This window comes from Carcharodon carcharias, chromosome 1, assembly GCF_017639515.1.
Source record: "Carcharodon carcharias isolate sCarCar2 chromosome 1, sCarCar2.pri, whole genome shotgun sequence".
NCBI lineage: Eukaryota > Metazoa > Chordata > Chondrichthyes > Lamniformes > Lamnidae > Carcharodon > Carcharodon carcharias.
Genome location: NC_054467.1, coordinates 197006546 through 197033181, shown reverse-complemented (window position 1 = coordinate 197033181; position 26636 = coordinate 197006546). Strand labels below are relative to the sequence as shown.

The following is a 26636-nucleotide window of genomic DNA, read 5'->3' as shown; positions in this document are numbered from 1 at the left end:
GTGAAACTGTCAAGCTGGGTTGGTTTTGTTCCATAAAACTGAAGACTCTAGGAATGGCTGAGTTAGAGGCTGTTGTTCTGAGAGAGTGCTATCATTGCTTGGCAAGTGATTGGCAACTTCTTGGAAGGCACTTCACCTGTTGAGCACTTCTTTACCTTCAACTGCATCTTCCCTGCTGCCAGCCTTCACCCACAGCATGGGAGCAGCTTATATGGCTCTACCTTTCACCGCTGATGAAGGGCAAAAGTAGAGACCACACCACCGTCAACAGCACCATCTCCCCCTCCTCCACTATATGTCCTTCCATGGTGAGATCTACTACACAAGGTCTGTAGGCAGACGATCAGCTTTCGTCACGTTTCTGAGCACCAGTACTCCTAGAGGCTCAGGCTCTCACAACAGGTCACTGCTGACATCTGCAGCTTCCTGAAAAAAGATCTCCTTCCCAGTGGAGTGGGTGAGAATGTATTGCCAGTGACTGATTAAAGTATCTGTTACTGGAGGGCCACCCCCAGCTATCCTCGGGCCTCTGCCTCTCACCAAGTTGTGTACGCTCTTCTCCAGCAAGGAGTGAAAGTAGAGCGGTGTGAGTGCTTGTTATGGCTTGTGGTGAGGGTGACAAGGCAATAATGTCGTGTTGGCTGTTCACATGGGAGTGTGAGGTGTTGTGGAGAGAGGAATGAGAGAAGCTGCGGAGTGTGTTGCCCTGAGCAGTGCAGTGCAAGAGAACGCTGAGAGAGTCAGAATGTGGGACTTGAAACCTGAAAGTGTTGTGCTGCTTACTAAGAACATGGATCCATTTGGTGCGCTGACTACAGGCTAGAGGGAGAACAGATCCGCTACTAAGTTCCTCGGTTACTTCAATCCACACCTGCTTGGTAAAGATCGTCCTCTTCCTCCTTGGTCAGGCTCAAATCCTGCAGCAGGACCTCCAGGTAAGAATGAGAGATTGGGGAGCAGCTTCCCCAGGTCTCCTCTCCACTCCTGTGGTTGTTGCAGCTCAGAAATACATGTCCAGGTGAGCTCTTGCAATCCATGTCGTAGTTCCTTTAATTAGAAATCTTTCCTTTGACAGTTCACTCGTGTCATCCCAACTGCATCCTGTAACTGACTGAGGAACCTGGAGGAGGGGTGTTAATGCTCTGGCTCTTGGAAAGCAACTCAGCAAAGCCTGACAATTAGTGAATCGGATTCCTGTCCTGCAAATGTGTCATTATTCCAGCAAGGACTAAGTGCAGTAGATTCTACCTATAAGAGTACAAAAGCAAGGAAGCCATGGTAAACCTTTATAAATCACAGGTTAGACATTAGCTAGAGCATAAACAAAATTACCTGGAAAAACTCAGCAGGTCTGGCAGCATCGGCGGAGAAGAAAAGAGTTGACGTTTCGAGTCCTCATGACCCTTCGACAGAACTGTTGAAGGGTCATGAGGACTCGAAACGTCAACTCTTTTCTTCTCCGCCGATGCTGCCAGACCTGCTGAGTTTTTCCAGGTAATTCTGTTTTTGTTTTGGATTTCCAGCATCTGCAGTTTTTTTGTTTTTATTAGCTAGAGCATTATGTCTAACTCTGGCACTGCACTTTAGAAAGAATGTCAAAGTTTTTGAGGTGGAGAGAAGATTCTCCAAAATGATACCAGGGATGAGGAAATTCAATTACGTGGATAGCATAGGAAAGTTGGGTGGGTTTAATAGTGGCATTGAAAATTATAAGCAGTTATAATAAGATGGATAGGGAGCAACTGTTTCACTGGCAAGAAGATCAATAACCAGAGGACCTGGCTTTAAGATAGTTGACAAAAAAACCAGAGGCAGATGAGAAAATTTTGTTTTATTTAGCCAGTTGTGATTTGAAATGCATTGCCTGAAAGACTGGTAGAAGGAGATTTAAAAACTTTTTGAAGGGAATTTTGATAAATACATAAAGAGAATAAGTTGGAGGTAATGAGCAAAGTGAGTTGGATTAACTAGTAACTCTTTCGAAGAGCCAGCACAGCCATGGTGGCCAAACAACCTCCATCTATGTTGCATGATTCTTTGAGTATAGGGGCGAAGATACAGAAAAATGGGACATAGAGGAAGAGGAGTAACTTTTTTCTGTAGTAGCCTTCTTGCATTCAGTTCGTTCCCTTCCTTGCTGATGCAGTAATTTGATGTGGTGTGGCTCAACAGTCAACTTTCTCTTCCTTATTTTCATTAGCAGCTATTTTTTGTGATCCACCCTGCAGTATAATGTGTCCTGTTCCAAATCTAAATATACTGGGGCTGCATGTGATTAAACTTGCCTTTTTGTGTTTTGCTTACGTTTAGCTTGATATCCAGTTATGCTTATGTATTAAGTAATGGAACACTTCTTTGGATAATGTAAAAGGTGTACAAGAAATTAATAATCCCTTATGTAATTAGTATTTTTTGTCTGGAAAAGATGGGCTGCTTAATCCCATAAATTGAAACATTGCATCTTCAGAAGAAACTATTGTTTATGTGTCCTTGTTTGTTTACTTCAGGTAAGACATCATATCCAATTAAAATGGCTCCTGCAACCGACTTGTGGACCACAGTGAAGGATGGTGCAGTTGGGCTCCGAATTGAGGAATCCGGTTATGGTGGGGTATCACCCCTAACAGTTGCCCAAATGTTCCAGATGACATTGGAACATTATGGTAACAATGTTGCTTTAGGTTTCAAGCTGAAATCTCAGTGGGAAACACTAACCTATACACAATATTACAACGAATGCAGAAGAGCAGCAAAAAGCTTTCTTAAGGCAAGCACCACCTGTCTCTCTTAACATGATGTTCTAAGTGTAAGAAACTTTGTTTATAGAAGTAAAATGCAAAATGCAAGGATTTTCCATTTTAATCATCAGTTCATCAGTTCTTTCCCAGTTAGCTGAATTATTGATTAAACAAGAATTTAACTACGTCATTCTTGGAACTAATGAATTTTACCTGTCATATTAAAAATAAATTTGTAAGTTTATCAGGTTTCTTAAACATATCTGTAGATTAATTTGTTATAGAAATTTACTGTTATATTTTTACATAATTTTAAAGAAAAGCATGCATTTATATTGTGCTATTTGTGACCTTGTCACAAAGTGCTTTATAACCAATTCTTTTGAAGTGTAGATACTGTTGTAATGTAGGATATTTTGAAGAGAGTTAGGTAGTAAAGTATCTGTTTTGTGTTTACAGCTCGGTCTCCAACGTTTCCATGGAGTTGGCATTCTGGGATTCAACTCTCCAGAGTGGTCAATAGCAAATGTAGGAGCGATTTTGGCAGGGTATGCCTTTAAAAATTATAACTTAGTGATCTTGAGAAATCTAATGGAGACTTGACTGTTGATTATACTTGTAGTGATTGATTATAAATTTCAATGTTTTTATATTTTTTTATTTTTATAAAAGCTAATTAATAGAGACAAGAATTGTTTATATTTGTACAATGTTTAGGGTTTTTGTCATTACTCAGAGTTACAATATTAATTGTGCCTTAATATTTCATTAATGTTCTTTGTTATAAATTTGAATTAAAAAATTGACCTGTACCCATAGGTCAAAGGACGGCTGTTTGTTAACATTGTGGAGTGGTTCCAAATGTGATGCAGTTACCTATATTCTGAATTCATGCCATTTTTCCAAGGGTGCTTTTGCCGTCTGGTCAGACTTGATTAAATGTGTCAGTGTGGCCTCTCTAATGTTGCTAATGCAATTTTGTGGTAACCACCAACTTTGTCCAAAGAGGGCAAAATCACCTTGTAGGATGATTCGCTTGGTTTTTGGAATAGTAAATATGGTATTCATAATTGTGTGGAGATGATAGATTCCAGAGGAACGTACAGCCATCTTTCAGTTAGCATTGAGCAAGGTATTGCTCTTTGATCCTCTAGTCTGATGGAGTATTCGTTACAACTATTGTTGCAAATATCTAGGTCATGATTCATGTGTTTTAGAATATAACTTTTAGTTTTTGGAATTAAAGTTTTAAGTGTAGAAAATGGGGGTCTGGTTGAGAAACTGGCAAAAGCAGCTCTGAAGTGAATGCTATAAAGCAATCTTGGATTTTATTACATTTAAATGGTTGAGGACACATTGGGCAGAATTTTGCCCCCGGATGGCGTGCAGGCCCCACCGGCTTGGCGGCGGGCGGACAGCTGACCCCCACCACCGAAATGGGGCCCGCCGCCATTTTGAGTGGGTGGGCCAATTAAGGCCCGCCCGACAGGAAGTGCTATGCTTTCGCACATGCACGAAAGAGCGCACTGCTCCCTGAGACAAAGTCCTGTCTCGGGGAGATTTGTGAAAGGTAAGTCAAGTCTCAAAATAGATAATTATTAAAATTATTAACATGTCCCCCTCATGTGACAATATCACCGAGATGGGACATGTTAATAATAATAAACACAAAATTTATTACATTTTTAAAAAACAGACATGAAACTTCATCCCACCAGTGGATGAAGTTTCATGAATAATCTGGAGCTCGCTGGGGTTCCTGGCCTGCCTGCCAGCCTTAAGCTTGGACGGGCAGGTCTTTAATTATCTTAATTAGCCTGTCAATGGCCTCAATTGGCCATTGACAGGTCGGCGGGTGGACAGCTGATTTCGCTGTCTGCCCACCTTCCTAAAAATTTAAAGGGACCGGGATGATATCGGGGATTCCTCCCAACGTCATCCCGCATCATTTTCCCCTCGGTGAGCAGGCCCCAACCCCAAATCACCGAGGCGAAAATCCTAGCCATTGACTTAAGAGGTTAACAGCTAGAAAGGTAAGATCGTGAAATAGTTGGTGCACTCACTTAGCTAAAGAACTGGAGACAAGGCATCTGCAATCCCTGCAGTAAGGGCAGTCCAAAAAGAAGCTTTTGTTTTGGAAGTTAGAGCTAAATTAGTTTAAAAGCATTCAGTAAACCCTGAAGGGTTGTAAAATCTATTCCTTTCTTCAGAACAAAGAAGAAATCTCAAATGAGGGATACTTAACCCAAAGGTCTATTTGAGGACATCCCAGACATGCTACGTCATCATGGAGATGGGTGGAGTTTAGGGAAGGTTCTCTGGTTTCTTTTTATCTGGGTGTTTTTGCTGAGAGAGTTTAAATGCAGCTTGGTTTTGCTTGTGCAACTCACTGAGCAAAGATAGCCAAAGTAAATAACAGTTGGATAGGCCTGCAGAGAAAAAGCTAAGTTCACCACTCGCTGTGTGGAGTGCAGGTAGGGTTTAATTTTGATCTGGCTTTTGAATGGAATTTTTTTGGTCCTGCCAGTGGTGGGAATTGTGGCAGGTGAGAGCGCAAAATTGGGCATGAGGCCAAAAGTTGGATTCCCGCTGGTGGGAAAACCGTTTTGAATTTTCCGCTCAGGACCTTCATGGCGACTGAATGGTGAATTGAATTTCCCACTGATCCATGTCAGGAACCCTATTTGCATGCATTGCTGTGTCATGAGCACTCATTAAAACCACAACTTGCTAGAATCACGTTCTCCCCCCGAATTAAGTGCCATGCCAGCGGGTAATTAGATCGGTGTGATGGACAGCTGGATATATGTGGCATGCACCTGCACACGTTCATTTCGCTTGCAACTTTGAGATGTGGACAACATTCAAAGCTTACCTGCAATAATGCTGCTGCCACCTGTCACCCCTGTCTGACTCCTGAGTACTGGCCAAGATGCTCTCAGGCGAGAAGCTGCTGGGATTTGCAGGCATGACTGTGGTGTCTCAGGCGAGAAGCTGCTGAGATTCACAGGCAGCGTTGTGTCTCAGGTGAGAAGCTGCTGGGATTCGCAGGCAGGACTGTGGTGTCTCAGATGAGAAGCTGCTGGGATTCGCAGGCAGAGCTGTGGTGTCTCAGGTGAGAAGCTGCTGGGATTCGCAGGCAGGACTGTGGTGTCTCAGGTGAGAAGCTGCTGGGGTTCACAGGCAGGGCTGCGGTGTCTCAGGCAAGAAGCTGCTGGGATTCACAGGCAGGGCTGCACTGCACCAGGCAAGACCAGACTAGGTAGGGAAGTGGGGGAAAGGAATAAGGAAAGTCATGCTGTGTGTGTGTGTGTGGGGGGGAAAGGTGGGTGTGTGTTGAGAGCAACTGAGGCCATATGGTCAGGTTGAGAGATTAAAGCCAGTCCTGGGGCAGCTAGGTCCATGCTACAGGGCTATGCATGGTGTACAAGTCTTGGGACTAGTCCAGGGAAGGGGATGGCCTGACTGTGCAAGGGGATCATGCACAGCAGGGTGTGGTCAATCCTTCACACACTGGGGTCCTGGGGGTAGAAAGCTCAGTATTGGGCTGCAGATGGCACAGTCCCTGTCAGGGGAGGCATCTGCAGCCTGTAAGTGGAGAACTGGTAATACAGCGGGGAGGGTACTTGAAGCTCTTATGGGAGGGGGCTATGTATTTCACAGTGCATATGGCCTCGAGATGAGGAGGGGTGAAGTCCACACAAGGCATGGGGACATCCACAGTTATCTTTTCCATGGGGGGGATAGAAATGTCGACCATGATAACTATGGGCTCCAGGGTTAGGGCTGGAGAATGACTGGAGGGAAGTGTACCTGTACATCCTGGGGTTCCAGGAAGATCGGAGGGATGCGAACAGGAGGGTGTTCGAAGCCGGTCTTGAAGTACATGTGCATTACCACCATGTTGTCAGCCCGATGGAATGATGCAGTTAAAAAAGAAATTTGGAAAAAAAATCACCAGGGGAGGATTCTGAGTGCATGTGGGAGGAGTCCCCTACTGGATTCCTGGACTGATTCAAGGGGCATCCTAATTCCTTGGGATTGAACACATCGAGATCAAGGCTCAACTGAGAACTGTTATGACATGTTAACTGCAATGGGACTGATTTGGCGACCCCAACTCATGGTGCACTTTCTTACAATAAGACATTAGGGCTTGAGGCAACATATGAGTAGCTCTGATTGACCATATAACTATTACAGAGGAATTTGAAAAAAGGAAGAAGGATCAAACTGTTAATGGAGTAGAGCTGCAGGACATATTCAATATGCTTCAGGGAAGCTTGCACATTGATCTACATGGCTAACATAGTGCACAAGGCTGTACTCATTAAATTAGTACAAAGCACAGCTGTACTCTCATCCAGACGATTCAGCATGATAGTGCATCAAATGAGGCTGCTCTCACATAGCTGCACACACCCCTTTCCAAGCCTCATTGTGAATGTACTGTCATGTTGGTGGGGTGGGGTGGGGGGGGGGGGATGCTCAGGCACCTGTGACCCTTGAGAATGTGCCTCAGCTGAAAGGGCGCAACTGGGAATGGCATGTATGGTACTGGCACAGCCCAATGGCTTATTACTGGCTTGGTGATAGAGAGTGATCATTGTAGGATAAGTTGCATTCATGTGTCTGCCCTATTTGTCCAAAGGAATAAAGGGGAGTGCAGAATGGAGGCTGCAGGCAACACTGCCTTCATGATGGTTTTCATGTGACTTAGGCGGAGAAGAATGGCCTCTGTTTCTGTCATGCTGGCCTTAGAGAAGAGCTTTGGCCTGAGGTGCATGGTCCAAGGGGGCCCCAGGAAGACCCAGAGGCTGAGGCACTCATACCATTCCAAGAAGATGACTGGCATGACACCTTTCATTTTTGGAGATGAATGAGAGAGTGACGCAGATGCCTTTGTCTGTTCAAGGATGTGGTGGCTCACATCTGCCACATCCTTCAAGAGGATCTGATGCCACACAGACTGGTAGTCCATCCCTTGCCAGTGGCCCTCAAGGCGACTGTTCCATTGAACTTCTTTGCAAGCGGCAAGTTCACACTGGATGAAGCCAGCCAAGGCATGCAATTTTTAGGGTTGGCAATAATCTCTGGCTTCCCACGAGTGCAGGCTGCCATAGTTTGCATGCACATTGTTTTAAGAGTGCCGTGGCAGCAGCCACTGATCTTTATCAACAGGAAAAGGTTCTACTCCCTCAGTGTGCAGCTGGTCTGTGATCATCAGAAGATTATTCATGTTTGTGCCAGGTTCCCTGGGAGCTTACATGATTTGTACATCCTGAGTCACTCCCAGGTGCCTCAGATCTTCAAGGGCTCGCAGTGCTTACAGGGTTGGCTGTACCCTGTACCCGCAGAAGGCTTGACTTATGACACATTGCTTCTTCCTTGGAGTAGAGATACAACACGGCACATTCTGTGACAAGGTCCATCATAGAGCAAGCAGTTGACATCCTGAAGATGTGCTTCCAATGTTTGGACTGTTCAGTTGGGGCTCTATAGTACTCTTCTCAGACGGTGTCCCACATCATGGTGGTGTGCTGTACACTGCATAACCTTGTGTTTCAAAGGGGAGATCGCTTGCCAGAGGGAGACAGAGGAGGCAGAGATTTCTTCAGACGAGGAGGAGTTGGAAGGGCCGGAACCTAAAGAGGGCCAGGATGGAGATGTTCCATGTGAGGATGCCATTGCAATTGGCATGGCACGGAAGATGGGCCCATGACTCGTTGATTGCCACTAGGTTCCAGCAGGAGTGAGGTCCACACAATGACAGGTGCGCATTTCTCCAGTTCTTTAGAGGCATGGAAATGAGCAGCAAGTCATTCCCAAACATTGACATCTCCAGCAAGCTCATCTTTCAGCCTGGGACCAGTAATCCTCAAGGTTAACGAGGGAAACAGCATTGGAACGGTTTGCACCCAAATGCTGCATGTGGTGTATGTGGTGCCAGCATACAACTCTTTCAGCAGCCATTGAAATGTGTACATGTTGCAGTGAACAGAATATATCCAGGACATGTACTTTCACACTCACAAGGGACACAGTTCAGTAATGATGCCGCAACATTAGATGCCGCCCTCTAAGACATGGGAGGAAACATAATTCAATTGTGTGTTGCAAGACTTAACAGATCATTTCTGTATATACATGCACCTTCAGGCTCTGGCTTGACACGTGACTTGAATCCTCTAAGGGGGTTGAGTGACTAACATGACTTTACTAAACATAACATGAATCTGAGGGACAGGAAAGCAGACCACTGAGGACTGGAAGCTTAGGTCACCCTTGAAATAAGACAGCACATAGAATCATATGCAAGAGGCATTCACATCCTGAAACATTGAATTTACATAGATGTATTAGATATACAGGGTGAATGAGCACCCATGCCACCGGTGTCCAATCATAATTTCTTAACTTTACATACTCTACCACTACGTCTAGGTGCAGCCCTGACATCCGCAGCAGGGGTGCAGGCAGCCTGCTCTGCTACACCTTGTTGTCTTTGATGACTTTAGGGGTGTCCTCTAGAGGCTCAAGGGCCCCAGCCTGCTTTGTGTCTCCTGCTGTGGGGGCAGGTGCACCCTCCTTGGCCTGAGCAGCTGGTGCTGATGGGGTCACAGGCAGAAGGGATTGTGAACATGGAGTGTCCTGGATGGATCCCCTGGGTGCCCAGCAGATACTTCTCCTCCCTTTGGGTGCCTGAGGGCCCCTGCCTGACTCCCTGAGGAGAAGGGGCACCTGGAGGGAGGTCGATGTGCCCCGACTACACTAATCTAGCCACTGACGGATCTCACCTATGCCTAGACCGATGACATGCAGGTCTATACGCAAAACTGGCAGGAACTGTTGGACTGTGGTCTCCAAGGCAGCTGCCACCCTTCCCCTGGAGACCTCGATGCACTTGCATGTCAGAGCCACAACATCAGAGAGAATGCAAATGGACTCTTCCATCCTTCGTTCTGATGTGATGACTTGGGCCTCTGACAATTCCACCTGATGTTCCACTGCCTGACTTTGCATCTCTAGCTTGTGTGCAATGGCCGACTGCAGAGGCTCATCATTTGACTCGACCTATTCTCCAGCAGCCCTCCAAGTGCTGGAGACCTGGATCGTCCGAATGCTGGGGAGATGTATCAGTTAGGTGATCTCCAGATAGTAACCCTGAGCAAAATTTAGGTCCGTGACACGAGGTGTGTATATCTCTGTGCTGGTGGAGGGTGCAGGTGAACGCAGTGACAGCTCCACGTCTAGTGGGCCCTCAGCATGATCATCCAAGGTGGACTGGGGGTTGGGATGTAGGGACTGGCTGGATGTGTGTCTTGGCTTGGTCCTGCTGGTACCTGGAAGAAAGAGAAGATAGAATTCATTCCTGAGTAGGCAGAATCCAACATTACATGTAACTTACTGTGAAGGTTGTGATGTGTTCATCTAATGGAGGGCTCATCCGTACTGGGCTGCTGGGGGAGGCTGATCTTGCCTCCGGTACAGGAGCTATCCCCTCAGAAGGTGGCTCATGACATCTCTCTGACATCCAAGAACAGAAGCTGAGCAGTGCTACAATAGGAGACGGCATCACAAGGGCTGTGGTGGAGAGAGTCATAGGTCTTCTCAAGATGCGCTTCCGTTGCCTGGACCGCTCAGGGGGCCCACTCCAGTACCCCATGGATCGCGTCTCTGTGATAGTGGTAGCATGCTGCACTCTGCACAATCTTGCGCTGGAAAGGGGGATGCAGTTGATGATAAAGACTTTGATGCCCTGTATGAGGCTGCACATGATGAATCCAGCAGTGGCTCAGAGGATGAGGAAGCACAGGGCAATGATGAGGGGCAGCACGCTGACCCGCTACTACACCAAGGAGGCAAGGACACCTAGTACACTTTAATCCAATGAACCTTCAGATAGCTCCACATGCATGGATCAGCAGGACCAGCAATGCCTGGTGCTTCCACACTTGGCACTTAGGTGCTACATCTTCCACCTCATCAGCTGCAACTAAGGGCTTGGTACAGAAACATCAATGTCCACTCAAACACTCATGATATGTCTGTGAAACATACAAATGCAGCACAAAGGAAACACCCTCAGCCATGGTCAGAATAGTGGACTTTATTCCCACCAAAATAAACCACAAACATCGCTCAGACATACATAATGATATATTCCCTAATCTAGGGCCAACACAAAATCACCAGTGACAAACCCGTAGAGTGCCTGACGTACCTTATGCTTTCGTTTGCGGGTGCCATGTCTAGTTGCCGCCCCATCGCTCGGAGTGGCTTGTGAGACAATCTGCTGACTCTGCTGTCCTGTTGGCTTCGATGACCTTGGCGGCCGTCCTCAGACCCGTGGAGCCTGTGATGGCCCCACCTGGGAGGGAGTGGTCAGCTCCAGAACTGGCAGCTCCCCAGTTGTCACAGCCTCAATGGATGCAACAGTCACTGGCAGAGAGGCGGAAGAGCTGCTGCCCTCATCCGGAGCGCCCTGAAAGGAGCTTGCAGTGACGACAGGCAGCTGCTGCGCTGATATGACGTCACATTGGACCTCCCTGCTCACCGCAGATGGATGGGCACCGAGTGGCGACACTTGGTGCCCAGAACAGCTCCTATATTGTGAATGACCACCCGTGGCCATTACCGCTGTGAGGGCTTGCAGGTCAGAGTGTAACCCAATCAGAAGAGTCTCAATCCGCTGGAAGCCCCTCTCCATGAGTGTGGCCAATCTCTCAATGGAGGAAGCCTGAAGCTCTGTCCTCAGGTTCATGCCTTCACTGACATTCTGCCTGGATTCCTCCACCACAGAGCCCAACTGAAGCACACCCTTATGCAACCCTGCTGGATGCTCCCGCGCACCCTGTTGCTTGTCCTGCAGCTGCTGCATGGCGGACATCTCCAGAGGCACATCATCACCGCCGGACTTAGCATGTGCCTGGTCCCCTGCAGTCCTCTGGCTGCTGGTGCCATCGGCACTCTCTGTCCGTGCCATCTCCTCCAGCAATTGCGAAGTGCCCTCTCCACTGTACCCAGGGACACTAGCCGACGTCATAATCCCAACCGAAATGTTTGTCACTGTGCTGGTGCCTGGCTTGCTGAAAGGATGTGATGCAAGTTGCAAGTCTTGGCCCTCAGGTGTGGAGGGGGGCTCTGGACGTGTTGGTGGCGACCATGTGGTGGTGATGCTGAAATTAACAATAAGGACAATGCATCAATTAGCGTTCCGTTAGTAACAGCTTTCATCCCTTTCCCCCCTGGCCTCATAAGTCGCTCATCCTTCAAGAACCTAAGGAGATGAACATTGGTGAGGTGGTAAATAGTCAAGCAGAGGCCCAAACATTACACGCGCATACAGACAGGCTGGTCAGATGACCTAAGGAATGTCACATGGAATGTTATGTGGATAAGTGTTTGGTTAAGCACTTGGGCAAGACAAGCAAGGTACTGGAATACATGAGTAATGGTAGGACTGTGAGAAATCATGACGATTACAGGGACCTTGCTGGGCAGACCTGTTAAGGTAGCAGAACATGAACATAAGGCATTTAACAAAGTTGAAGCCAGACTTGCCTTTATTAGCTGAGGAATAGAATGTAGGAAAAAGGAGGTCATGTTGCAAGTGCAGAAAACGCTGTCGAGGCCACATAGAAAGGTTACAGGACAGAAGGAGGCAATTTGGCCCATCTTGTCCATGCCGGCCCGAGGATACCCAGGTGCCCTTTCTAATCCTACCTTCCTGCACCTGACCCATAGCCCTGCCACTTATAGCACTTTAGGTGCAGATCTAGGTACTTTTTAAAAGAGTTTAAAGTTTCTGCCTCTACCACCAACTTGGGCAGGGAATTCCAGACACCCACTACCCTCTGCGTAAAAAAGTTCTTCCTCATGTCCCCCCTACACCTTCTGCTATTTATCTTGAATCTTTGTCCCCTGGTTCTAGGATTCTCCACCAAGGGAAACAATTTTATTCTGTCCACTCTATCTATTCCCCTCATAATTTTGTACACTTCAATCAAGCCTTCTTTGTTCTAAGGAAAATAACCCCAACCTATCTAATCTCTCCTCGTAGTTACACTAATAATAAGGAGGGAGAAATTTGAGTACGAGGGAAAACTATGTAGAAATATAAAAGCAGACAGTAAGAGTTTCTACAGGTAATTAATGTGAGCATTGGTTCTCTAGAGAATAAGAATGGGGAGTTAATAATGGAAAATAAGGAATGAAAGATGAATAATTGTAAATCAGGAGGTGCAAGGGAGGGAGGAACTTAAAACAATTACAATCACCAAGGAAAGGGTATTAAGAAAATTATTAGAACTAAAAGCTGAGAAGTTCCCAGGTCTGATGGAGATCATCAAAATTTCTTAGATTCTTTAAGGGTCCCATCAAATTGGAAATTAGCAAATATGACTCCTCTATTCAAGGAAGGAGGGAGATAGAAAGCAGGAAACTACAGGGCATTTAGCTAAAGATCTGTTGTAGGGAAATTGCTGGAATTTATTATTAAGGAGGCAATAGCAGGGCACTTAGAAAATTGCAGTGCAAGCAGGCAGAGTCAACATGGTTTTGTGAAAGGAAAATCATATTTGACTAAGTTATTGCTGTTCTTTGAGGAAATGACAAGTAACATAGATATGGATAAAGGGGAACCAATGGATGTGATGTACTTAGATTTCCAGAAGGCATTTGATAAGGTGCCACATCAAAGCTTACCATGCAAAATGCTGAAGGGGGTAACATATTAGCATGGATAGAGGATTGGTTAGCTAATGGAACAGAGTAGGCATAAATGGGTAATTTTCAGGTTGGTAAGATGTGACGAGTAGAGTGTCACAGGATCTGTGCCATGGGCTCAACACTTTACAATTTTATCAATGACTTGGATGAAGAGACCGAATGTATGGTCGTTATATTTGCTGATGATACAAAGATAGGTTGTGAAGAAGGCATAAGGAGTCTGTAAGGGGACATAGGTTAAGTGAGTGGGCAAAAATTTGGCAGATGGAATATAATGTGGGAAAATATGAATTTGTCTACTTTGGCAGGAAGAATAGAAAAGCAAGTATTATTTAAATAGAGAGAGATTGCTGAACTTTTGAGGTACGGAGGGATCAGGGCGTCCTGGTACATGAATCAGGATAAGTTAATATGCAGGCATAGCAAGTGATTAGGAAGGCAAATGGAACATTGTCATTTATTGCAAGGGGAATGGAATATAAAAGTAGAGATGCTTTGCTACAGTTGTACAGTTGTTGGTGAAACCACTTCTGGATTACTGTCTATAGTTTTGGTCTCCTTATTTAAGAAAGGATATAAATGTGTTGGAAGCAGTTCATGGAAGGTTCACTCAACTGATAACTGGGATGGGGTGTTATCTTATGAGGAAAGGTTGGACAGGCTGGACCTGTATCCATTGGAGTTCAGAAGATTGAGAAGTGATCTTATTGAAACATATAAGATCCTGAGGGGACATGACAGGGTGGTTACCGAAAGGACATTTCCTCTTGTGGGAGAGGCTAGAACTAGGGAACACAGTTTAAAAATAAGGGGTTTCTCATTTTAAGATGGAGCTGAGAGGAAATTTTTTCTCTGAAGGTAGTGAGTCTTTGGAACTCTCTTACCCACAGAGTGGTGGAGGCAGGGTCAATGAATATTCTTAAGGCAGAGTTGATAGATTCTTGACTAACAAGGGGATCAAAGGCTATCGGGGGTAGGCAGAATATGGAGTTGAGGCCCCAATCAGATCAGCCGTGATCTTACTGAATGGCGGAGCAGGCTCGAGAGGCCAAATGGCCTTCTCCTGCTCCTGATTCATATGTTAGTTTCACAGGCACCAGTAACACTCTTGTGCCTAAGCTTAGTGTCCATCCTTCATAAGAGTTTAGGGAATCAGAACTGACAGCCTTTTCATTTGTGGGGTGCATCATTACCAAGTTTAATGCTGTCCTCACCATGCAGAAATCACTGAATTTTAGTGTGGAGCAGGAACCCTGGCTAATTTTGCTCCCTAATCCAAGGGTGTTGGTGGCAATTGCAGCCCCCTAGACACCCTCAGAACTGAGCTCTGCTAACTCTGCACAGTTACTCACTATCAAATCAGTTACTCACTATCATGACAGTTGAACAGTCAAAACAAATTTTAATACTTAAAAGGTGAATTGCAAATTGTAAAATTGTCATGTTTCCAGCTGCAGTCCAATTGCTGTCCTGTTTTAGAGAGTTGCGTATAAAGCTAAATTAAATGATTTGGAGGAAAATGTAACTGGGCTCATTAGTAAGTTTGCAGATGACACTAAGGTTGGAGGAGTTGCAGATAGTGAAGATAGTCAAAGGACACAATGGGATATAGATCGGTTGGAGACTTGGGCGGAGAAATAGCAGATGGAGTTTAATCCAGACAAATGCGAGGTAATGCATTTTGGAAGGTCTAATACAGGTAGGAATTATACAGTAAATGGCAGAACCCTTAAGTGCAACGACGAGCAGAGGGATCTAGGTGTACAGGTCCACAGGTCACTGAAAGTGGCAACGCAGGTGGATAAGGTCGTCAGGAAGGCATATGGCATGCTTGCCTTCATTGGCAGAGGTATTGAGTATAAAAGCTGGGAAGTCATGCTACAACTGTATAGAACCTTGGTTAGGCCACACTTGGAATATTGCGTGCAGTTCTGATCACCACATTATCAGAAGGACATGGAGGCATTGGAGAGGGTGTAGAGGAGGTTTACCAGGTTGCTGCCTGGTCTGGAGGTTATTAGCTATGAGGAGAGGTTGGAGAAACTCGGATTGTTCTCACTAGAGCGACGGAGATTGAGGAGCGACTTGATAGAAGTTTACAAAATTATGAGTGGCATGGACAGAATAGATAGGCAGAAACTTTTTCCCATGGTGGAAGAGTCAATCACTAGGGGACATAGATTTAAGGTGAGAGGAGAAAACTTTAGAGGAGATGCGCGGGGCAAGTTTGTTACGCAGATGGTAATGAGTGTCTGGAATTCGCTGCCAGAGGAGGTGGTGGAAGCAGGTACAATAGTGGTGTTTAAGAGGCAGCTTGACAAATACATGAATAGGATGGGAATAGAGGGATACGGACCCCAGAAGTGCAAAATATTTTAGTTTGACAAGCAATATGATCGGCGCAGGCTTGGAGGGCCGAAGGGCCTGTTCCTGTGCTGTACTTTTCTTTGTCTTTGTTCTTTGTTCTGTCAACAGCTGTGCAAATTCAGCATTGTCTGAAAAATTATATGTGTAATAATATTGGTCTTCTCTCTAATGCAGTGGCTTGGCTGTTGGGATTTATACAACAAATTCTCCTGAAGCATGCAAGTATGTGGCACAACACTGTCAGGCTAATATTCTGGTAGTGGAGAACAAGAACCAACTACTGAAAATTCTGGAGGTAGTATTTGTTTTGATTTTAGACTATATTCTGCTTTAATAATTGCATTTGATTTTCACAAGCAGAAAGAATTATAAGTCATTGTGAACAGGAGGATGGGCCATAGAATTCTTGAATGGAATATTATAGCACAAACAGGCACTGACACCTTTTTAAAGACCTATGTATCTGCATTAAGGTCACTTTCCTGCGTTTCAAGTTGACCATTTATAGTGTTTAAAAATTAATCCTTGGCATGTGGATGTTGCTGATAATGCCAGCTTTTGTTGCCTACCCCTAATTGCTCTTGAGGAGGTGGTGGTAGACCCCATTCTTGAACTATTGCAGTTTGTGCAGTTAAGGCGATCCCACAATGCTGTTGAATAAGAAGTTCCAGAATTTTGACTCAGTGACAGTGGTGTGTTTCCTTTCCCCGTTTTTGTGTGAAAAATATGTTTCTTCGTATTGCTATGCATTGATTTGCACCTGCCAACTAAATGTTCATTCCACTAACTTACCTGTGACTTTCTGGTGTCTTTCATGATCCTTGCCACAATTGGCTTTATTTCCTTAATGCGGCATCTTCAACAAACATTTTTCTATATTCTTACAATTTCTAACTCCAGATCATTTATGTATATGGTATAGTAAATAAAATCCACCCAGCACAATATACTTATGGAACACTATTCACCACATTCTCCATGTCTGAAAATTTCCTATAGTTTCTATTCTTTTCTGCATTCCAACACTTAATCTCCACCTGCTCACCAGCTCCTTAATTCTGTCCAAAATTACCTTTTATTTGGATCCTTATCAATTGATATAAACCATATCTACTGCATTTTCTTTTACATGTTACACCTTCAAGGAATCCTATTATGTATAGGATTACAAAGGGTGGAATTTTCCCATCCTTCCCACGGTGGGTTTTGAGGCGGGCAAGGCAGAGAATCCAGCAGGAGCTAAAAAGTCAGAAACCTGCTATCGTAAAAACAGTTCACAATTCTCCCAAAGGTCGGTTTATGGCAGGTCAGTTATCCTGTTGACTAGTAGCCTGAATTCATTAACATCTCATAAATGCTCATTAAAATGGCTGCTCGCCAGAATCGCCTCACGCCTTCCAGCCGGAAATTACATTAGCCTCAAACCCGTTTGACAATGAGTGGCGTGCACAAGTTGGGATTTACCTTTGAGGCCTTGCTCAGCTTGCGGACATCCAACAAGAGGAAGTTGATGGAAACCTACAGCTATCGGACCCTGGAGGAACACATGCATCGCATGGTGGATGGATCTTCATAGAAACACAGGCCAGAATTTTTCCATCGGCGAGTTGGGGACGGGGCCCGCTCGCTGACGGGAAAATGACGCGGGATGACATCAGGAGGAATCCCCGACATCATCCCGCCCCATTTAAATATTCAGGAAGGTGGGCCGACAGCGAAATCAGCTGTCCGTCTGCCAACCTGTCAGTGGCCAATTGACAGGATAATTAACCCAATTAAAGGCCTTGCCCGTCCAACCTTAAGGCTGGCGGGCAGGCCAGGAGCCCCGCAGGCAATAGAAAAAAATATGAAACCTCAACCACTGGCGGGATGAGGTTTCATGTCCGTTTTAAAAATCTTTAATAAACTTTATGTCATATTTATTAACGTCCCATCTCGTGTGACACGAGGGGGACATGTTAATTTTTTTACTTTTCTGCTTTTGAGCTTTTTTAAACTGCCACCAATCTCCCTGAGACGGCACTTAGTCTCAGGGAGCAGCGTGCTCTTTCGCGCGAAACAGTGCACTTTGACAGGGGAATCCCTCTTCCCCCAGCACAGGAAGTGCATAGCGTTGCCGTTGGGCAGCCCACCCACTCAAAATGGCGGCGGGGCCCATTTCGGTGGCGGAGTTTGGCTTTCCGCCCACCGCCGAGCTGGTGGGGCCTGCCTGCCCATGGAGGGCTAAATTCTGCCCATAGAAAATAGGAGCAGGAGTCGGCCCTTCGAGCCTACTTCGCCATTCATTATAATCATGGCTGATCATCCAACTCAATAGCCTGCTCCCATTTTCTCCTCATACCCTTTGATCTCTTTCGCCCCAAGAGCTTTATCAAACTCCTTCTTGAAAGCATACAATGTTTTGGTCTCAACTATTTTCTGTGGTAACGAATTCCACAGGCTCACCACTCCTCTGGGTCATCTCAGTCCTAAATAGTTTACCCCATATCCTTAGACTGTGACCCCTGGTTCTGGACTCCCCACCATCGGGAACATCCTTCCTGTATCTATCCTGTCTAGTCCTGTTAGAATTTTATAGGTTTCTATGAGATCCCCCCTCATTCTTCTGAACTCCAGCGAATATAATCCTAAGTGACTCAATCTCTCCTCATATGTTGGTCCCGCCATCCCAGGAATCAGTCAGGTAAACCTTCGCTGCGCTCCCTCCATAGGAAGTACATCCTTCCTCAGATAAGGAGACCAAAACTGCACACTGTATTCCAGGTGTGGTCTCACCAAGGCCCTGTACAATTGCAGCAAGACATCCCTGTTCTTGTACTCGAATCCTCTGGCTATGAAGACCAACATATCATTTGCCTTCTTTACCGCCTGCTGCACCTGCATGCTTACCTTCAGCGACTGGTGTACGAGGACACCCAGGTCTTGTTGGACATTCTTCTCTCTCAATTTATAGCCATTCAGATAATAATCTGCCCTCCCATTTTTGCTACCAAAATGGATAACCTCACATTTATCGTCATTATACTGCATCTGCCATGCATTTGCCCACTCACTCAGCTTGTCCAAATCCCACTGAAGCATCTCTGCATCCTCCTCACAGCTCCCCCTCCCACCCAGCTTTGTGTCATCTGCAAATTTGGAGATATTATATTTAATTCCTTAATCTAAATCATTAATATATATATTGTGAATAACTGGGGTCCCAGCACCAATCCCTGCGGTACCCCATAAGTCACAGCCTGCCATTTGGGAAAAAACCCGTTTATTCCTACTCTTTGTTTCCTGTCTGCCAACCAATTTTCTATCCATCTCAATACACTACCCCCAGTCCCATGCACTTTAATTTTACACGCCAATCTCTTATGTGGGACTTTGTTGAAAGCCTTCTGAAAGACCAAATAAGCCACATGGCTCCTGCTCATCAACTCTACTAGTTACATCTCGAAAAGTTCTAGTAGATTTGTCAAGCATGATTTCCCTTTCATAAATCCATGCTTACTCTGTCTGATTCTGTCACTGTTTTCCAAGTGCTCAGCTATTAAGTCTTTTATAATGGACTCTAGAATTTTCCCCACTACCGATGTCAGGCTGACTGGTCTATAATTCCCTGTTTTCTCTCTACCTCCATTTTTAAATAGTGGGGTTACATTAGCTACCCTCCAATCTGTAGGAACTGTTCCAGAGTCTATAGAATCTCGGAAGATGACCACCAATGTATCCACTATTTTTAGGGCCACTTCCTTAAGTACTCTGGGATGTAGATTATCAGGCCCTGGGAATTTATTGGCCTTCAATCCCATCAATTTCCCCAACACCATTTCCCTACTAATACTGGTTTCTTTCAGTTCCTCCCTCTCACTAAACCGTGTCCCCAACATTTCTGGTATGTTATTAGTGTCGTCCTTTGGGAAGACAGAGCCAAAGTATGTATTTAGTTGGTCAGCCATTTCTTTGTTCCCCATTATAAGTTCTCCTGTTTCTGACTGTAAGGGACCTACATTTGTCTTCACCAATCTTTTTCTTTTCACATACCTATAGAAATTTCTACAGTCAGTTTCTATGTTCCCTGCAAGCTTACTGTCATACTCTATTTTCCCCTTCTTGATCAATCCCTTGGTCCTCCTTTGCTTCATATGGCTCCTCTGCGAAGCAGGTTTCAGAAGGTGGGAGGGAGGTCTGCACATTGCAGCTTCGACTTTGCTGAGGCTTCGGACCATCTTTCAGGGATTTTGGCATGAGCTTGAGTGTTCTTCCAGGGACTTCAGCATTGGGTATGGGAGCCTCGAGCTGCGGGATGGAAGCAGCAGGAGGTACTGATGGGCTGCAGAGGAGTTGGGGGGTAATGTCTAGGTCTGAATGGAGGGGGAGTGGGGTGGATGTCCAGTTAAACGAGCTCATGGGGAGGGATCAGTGGAATCAACTTCTGATTCCTAGGGTGGGCCCTCAGGGTGTGATAGGAGGGGATGGTTAAGGTAACAGGGAGCAGAGGGAGCCAGTAGGGTGGGAGGATGATGTTTTGATGGTGGTGGGTGAAGGGGCAGCGAGGGTTGTTAGTTGGGACGCAGAGATAGACACAGACATGGGGGTGATGGGAAGGAGGATGTTGGGGAGATCAGTGTGGATGGGGGTGGGATGCTCTGGAAGGAAGGGAACGTGCACGTTCACCTGGGTATTCTGGAAGGAGAATGGTTTGGGCTGGAGGGTGATGGTGGAGTTGTCGAAGGTGATGCCAAGGGATTCAATGGTATTGGGAGAAAGGACATGGATGACTAGGGAGGGGAAATGGTGGGGAGCTCAAAAAAAGACAATACAACCATAGTTCTCAAATCGCTAGTGAATGGAGCCTCATGTTGGATAGATGCAGGTGCTGGTGCTGCATGGGAGTTGGGTCAGTGCGTAGGCAGAGATGCAGGTCATCGCAGTTGGACAACAGAAAGGGAACCACAGCAGGCATTATTGAATATGGTAGGACCAGTGAGATGCGTTTGATGAATGAAGGCTCTACATGTGCGGGAGAGTGCATGCAACACACTCTAACATGCACTGCCACAGACCCTTCGCCCTGCAGGTTCAGTCATGGGGCCGGCTGCATGCAGGAAAACTGCAGGTGGGTGGGTGGTTGGCTGGGGGGCTGCCTCACAAATCCTTTAGATGGACACTAAAAGAAAACAGTAGACAATATGCATTGAAATTGCATATAGGTTCTTGAATAAAACAAATGATCAATAAATCAAACTAATGGAAAAAGTGGCGGATAAACAGCACCTGGTGGGGCACTCTAACTATAACAAAACATCAAAGGAACCTTAATTAATTAAACCAAAACATCGTTACTGGGGTGATGAGGCACCACAGCCCCTGCGGAGCCCACCGGCCACGGAAGGCCTCAAGTATATCAGTGGACACCACATGCTCCCTCGCCAGGGACATCCGGCTGCAAACATGTGCGGTAGAAAGGCAGACAGTCAGGTTGGATGGCTCCCTTGACCGCCTGCTGCCTGGACCTGTTGATGGCCACCTTAGTCAGGCTCGGGAGCAGGCTTATGAGGATATCCTCCTCCCTCCCTGTCCCCCTCTGCACCATGTGGAAGTGAATATATTTGCAGATGTTCAATTAATAACAATTATTGTCTTCACCCATGCAACAAGCTGTGATCAAAATTGTTTGGTTTTCTAGGCCCTCCACTCCTCTCGGTGATGCCCTGACATCCACAGCAGGAGTGGAGGCAGTCTGTGGAGTTGTTAGCCCTCTTGCCTTCAATGGCGGTCATCTTCTTTAAGTGCTTCAAACACTGCTGTGTGATGTTCGCCCACCTCTTGCTGACTATCCATCATAAGTTGGAAGGCTGCTTCCAGAGGCTCATCAACTGAGTTGGACTGAGCTGGAGGCTGGTCTCCAGCAGCCCTCCAAGTGCCGGAGACCTGGCTTGTCACTGCCTCCGACTGCTGCGGGGATGTGTCAGTGAAGTGTTCTCCAGAGAGTGAACTAGAGCCTCATCTAGAGATGTGCCCCACCGAGGTGTGTGTCTATGTGCTACTGGAGGCTATGGGTGAGTGCTTTGATGGTTCTTCATAATCTTCCACCTTCAACGTGGTCTGGGGGCTGGGAGCCCTGGTGGTGTCCCTTGTGGGCCTCAATCTGCAGGTGCCTTTCAGATAGAGAATGGAGTTTTAATATATGAGCTTGAAGAATATAAGACTGCATGTCACTCACTGTGATTGTCAGGATATGATGAACTCATGGAGGCATGATCAGTACTGGGTTGGTGAGACAATCTGATCTGCCCTTCCCCACAGGAATGATCCCTGTCCTTCCCAGCGATCTGGGCTGCAGTCTCCATGAACTCTGTCAGTCAATGATGTTGGCCGTGCCACCACCCCACCTCCATGCCTGGGAACTTCCCCACCTGTTGTGGGCAAACTTGGCCTGGATGAAGACACAAGAAAAGCATGTGATGAGAAGGGATGGAGCATAGGTTAGCAAAAATTCATGCCCCAGCAGGTCTGAGGATAGAGAGTGCACAGCATGATAGATGGGGTTGTGGTGATCTAAAAGGTTCCTTTAGTCTATCAGTACTGATGTGTGCCTCCTGGTAATGGTTATGTGAGGCCCCTGAATGGAGTAGCCATTTGAGTGCATGATGCCATGATGAGAGTTTGATATTAGAGGGAGTTGAAGGATGACACACCTTGGTGGAGCAGATGAGATCATTCATCCTCTTTTTGCATTGGATCTTGTGCCAGGCACAGTTGGCAGCCGTGCTGGCCTCCCTGACGATGGCCTTCCAGGCCCGAGAAGTGAGGCTGGTGTGCTTCCTGTAACTGTCCCTGGAATAGAGCATATCCCGATGTGCCCGCACTGCTTTGATCAAGGCCTGAAGGGCGTCGTGGCCGAAGTGGGGTGCAGCCCTCTTGTTGTGAGTGGCAGGCATCTGTAACGGGTCTCCTGGAAACAGGTGGGCTACAGAGAGTAAGATGTATGAGATGGAAAATTCCACCCATTGAATCTACATCACAGAAAGAACCAGCCCATCTGGTCTATGTTGGTGTTTCAAAGCCTCACGAACCTCTACCCACTTTAGTTACCTTTTCCAGTATTGCACTATTCCCTTCTCCACCGTTTTTGTTATTGCAACTACTCTATCATTCTCATCAGAAATTCTTTCTATATTCTTCATTTGATCTGTTAGTGGCAATCTTATATTTATGCCCCTTCCATTGGACTTGCCCATATGTGGAGACAGTTTCTCCACATACATCCTATAGACTATCCTTGATAATTTCAAAGACTTTAACATGTGTTCTTGGGCAGGATTTTTGCTCCGATGTATGGTCTTCATACTACAAAATATGGCATATGATCTAACTAAGTTCCTATGTAAATTAAACATTATCTCCCTGATTTCTCTATTATATTCCTTTAGAAATGAACCCCAGTACTTTGAACTCTCTATGGTCTTACCAACCTATGGAGCTCCTTTTAAGTGTTTTAAGTACCTGTATCCCAGATCGCCATGCTACCCCTCCAGCTTACTCATCCTACCTAAATGAAGCACCCCACGCCCCACTATATTGAAATTCATATGCTAATTATCTGCTCATTTGGCAAGCCTGATTGTCACTTTTTTCAGGAATATATATTTAATGGCCCTGAGTAACTCCTGTGTTTTCCAAGTGCTCACTAATTTCATCTTGGATTGGTTGACCAACAAATGAAGACTACAACAATAACTTCTAATTATATAGCACCTTTAATATAGTGAAACATCCCAAGGTGTTTCATAGGAGCACCAATTCACTTAAGAATATTGAGACAGATGACCAAAGGTTTGGTAAAAGAGGTAGGTTTTTAGGAGTTTCCAAAGTAGCTAATAGTCTAATTTTTGTACTATTTTATGATTCTATTTCCTGGCTTGTTCTTGGTTTGTTTTTTGAAGGGGGTGAATTCAAATTTATCTCCCGGCAGTCCACTGCCACAATTTTTTTTCAAAAAATATTGGAAGCCTATGAAATTTTGTCCTCAGTTTCTCTTGGGATTTTCAAGTTTAAATCATTGATTCCCAATCATTTTACCTACCTTTAAGTTTGGTTGGCTTGGTCAACTTCTTTTCTCTTTGAATAATAACTTCACCCAGTTTTTACCTGCTAGATCTGTTTGAAACCTATCCCATTTGTTACAGTGGTAGTGGCGCACAACATAATTGAGGGCACCCTCAGTGTGAAGACGGAGTTTTGTCCACAAGGACTGTGTGGTGGTCACTCCTACCAATACTGTTATGGACAAATGCATCTGTGACAGGCAGATTGGTGAGGACAAGGTCAATTAGGTGTTTCCCTCTTATTGGTTCCCTCACCATCTGCCACAGATCCAGTCTAGCAGGTATGCCCCTTAGAACTTAACCAGCTCGGTCAGTAGTGGTGCTACTGAGCTAATCTTGGTGATGGACACTGAAGACCCCCATCCAGAGTACATTCTATGCCCTTGCCACCCTCAGTGCTTCCTCCAAGTGGTGTTCAACATGGAGGACCACTGATTCATCAGTTGAAGGTAGACGGAGAACGGTAGTTAGTAATCAGCAGGAGGTTTCCTTGCTTGATAACATGAGACTTCTGAGATGTCATGGGTCTAAAGCCAATGTTGTCTGGAGACAGGGCAACTCCCTCCTGACTATGCCACTGTGCCATCATCACTGCTGGGTCTGTCCTGCTGGTGGGGCAGGACATAACCAGGGATGGTGATGGTGTGTCTGGGACATTATCTGTAAGATGTGATTCCCTGAGGATGACTATGTCACGCTGTTGCTTGACTAGCCTGTGAGACAGCTCTCCCAATTTTGGCACAAGCCACCAGAGGTTAGTAAGGAGGACTTCGCACAGGGTCGACAGGGCTAGTGGGAGGTAACGTTTGTGGAGCAGGTCAACACCCTTTGCAGAACTGCCTGATTTTTTTTAATCATTTATTTCATATCATTTATATTATATCAGCCATGATTGATTGGTGGAGTAGACTCGATGGGCCGAATGGCCTAATTTCTGCTCCTATGTCTTATGGTCTTATATACATCCTACTTCTTTCCCCCTTGCTGGAATAATTTTGATTTGCACGTTTTGCACATTATGCACAATGGTTCTGTTAAATTTTTCTTTCATCAGATCCTCGTTTTATCTTTGTTATAATCATGCTTTTACTTGCTCACATGAGTAGATCAGTTTGAGAATTGGATGTGTAACCATAGTATGCAGAGTGAATTAATGAATCAGGAAATCCATGATGGAATGGACATGCATTTTGTTGTAGTGTATTTACATCAGGTACTGAAGCAGTCCATGTCCAAATGCAGCAAGATCTGGACAATGTCCAGGCTTGGGCTGACAAGTACCAAGTAACATTCATGCCATACAAGCGTCAGGCAATGACCATCTCCAACAGAGAGAATCCAACCATCATCCTTTGATGTTCAATGGCATTACCATCACTGAATCCCCCACTATCTACACCCTGAAGGTTATAATTGACCAGAAACTGAACTGGACTAGCCATATAAATACTGTAGCTACAAGAGCAAGTCAGAGGCTAGGAACCCTGTGATGAGTAACTCACCTCCAGACTCCCCAAAGCCTGCCCACCATCTACAAGGCACAAGTCAGGAATGTGATGGAATACTCCCCACTTGCCCGGATGAGCGCAGCTCCAACACTTATAAAGCTTGACACCATCCAGGACAAAGTAGCCCATTTGATTGGCACCCCTTTCACAAACATTCACTCCCTCCACCACCAATGCACAGCAGCAGAAATGTGTGCCATCTACAAAATGCACTGCAGGAATTCACCAAGGCCCCTTTGACAGCACCTTCCAATCCCACAACCACTGCTATCTAGAAGGACAAGGGCAGCAGATAGATGGGAATACCACCAGCTGTAAGTTCCCCTTCAAACCACACACCATCCTGACTTGGAAATATATCACCATTCCTTTACTGTTGCTGGGTCAAAATCCTGGAATGCATTTCCTAACAGCACTCGGGTGTACTTACACCACATGGATTGAAGTGGTTCAGAAGGCAGCTCACTACCACCTTCTCAAGGGTAACTAGTGATGGGCAATAAATGCTGGCCTAGCCAGCGAAGCCCACATCCTGTGGATGATTTTAAAAAAATGATTAGGCTGAATTAACTTTATTTGCTCTCTGTTTTCTAATTAAATCTTGTAATGAATATTTAAAACTATTTTTGATGTTTGTTTTTAGATTCAAAGTCAGTTGCCTCAGCTCAAAGCAATTGTTCAGTACAAGTTTGAATTGGAAGTACTTCAACCAGAACTTTATACTGTAAGTGTTCTTTCATTATTGTTTCCAGAAGCTTATTTGTTATGCCATTTGTATGTGTTTGAGCAATTAACTCAAACATTTACGGTGCATAATAACATTGTTCAAGATTTAAAGATATTATTTGGCTATTTTGAAGATCAGGTGTAATAATTTGCTTTTAAACTTTCCTAAGTGGAAGAAATTTATAGAACTTGGGAAAGATATCCCGGACGCAGAGCTGGATGAAATCATGGACTCTCAGATGGCCAATCAATGTTGTACACTAATCTACACATCTGGAACAACAGGGGCTCCTAAAGGAGCCATGCTTAGCCATGATAATGTAAGTTTTGGTCAAATTTATTTTGTACTGGGTATTGTTGAGACAATTAATGCTAAAGTTCAAAAATATTTTATTGCTCAAGATATAGTGTCTTTTGGCGCATTAAATAAATTTGATGATTAATGCATTGAACCTTCAGAATGGGCA

General features: G+C 45.3%; 1 protein-coding gene across 1 annotated transcript in view; it reads left to right on the top strand.

Annotated features, from left to right (window-relative positions):
* The window catches only part of LOC121280455 (long-chain-fatty-acid--CoA ligase ACSBG2-like), a 117651-nt gene that overhangs the window by 44028 nt on the left and 46987 nt on the right, over nt 1–26636 (top strand). Inside the window, exons 3-7 of the mRNA XM_041192470.1 lie at nt 2508–2767; nt 3198–3286; nt 16011–16131; nt 26087–26167; nt 26340–26489. Of these exons, the coding sequence (XP_041048404.1) occupies nt 2508–2767; nt 3198–3286; nt 16011–16131; nt 26087–26167; nt 26340–26489 (701 nt within the window). The remainder of the gene's footprint in view (nt 1–2507; nt 2768–3197; nt 3287–16010; nt 16132–26086; nt 26168–26339; nt 26490–26636) is intronic.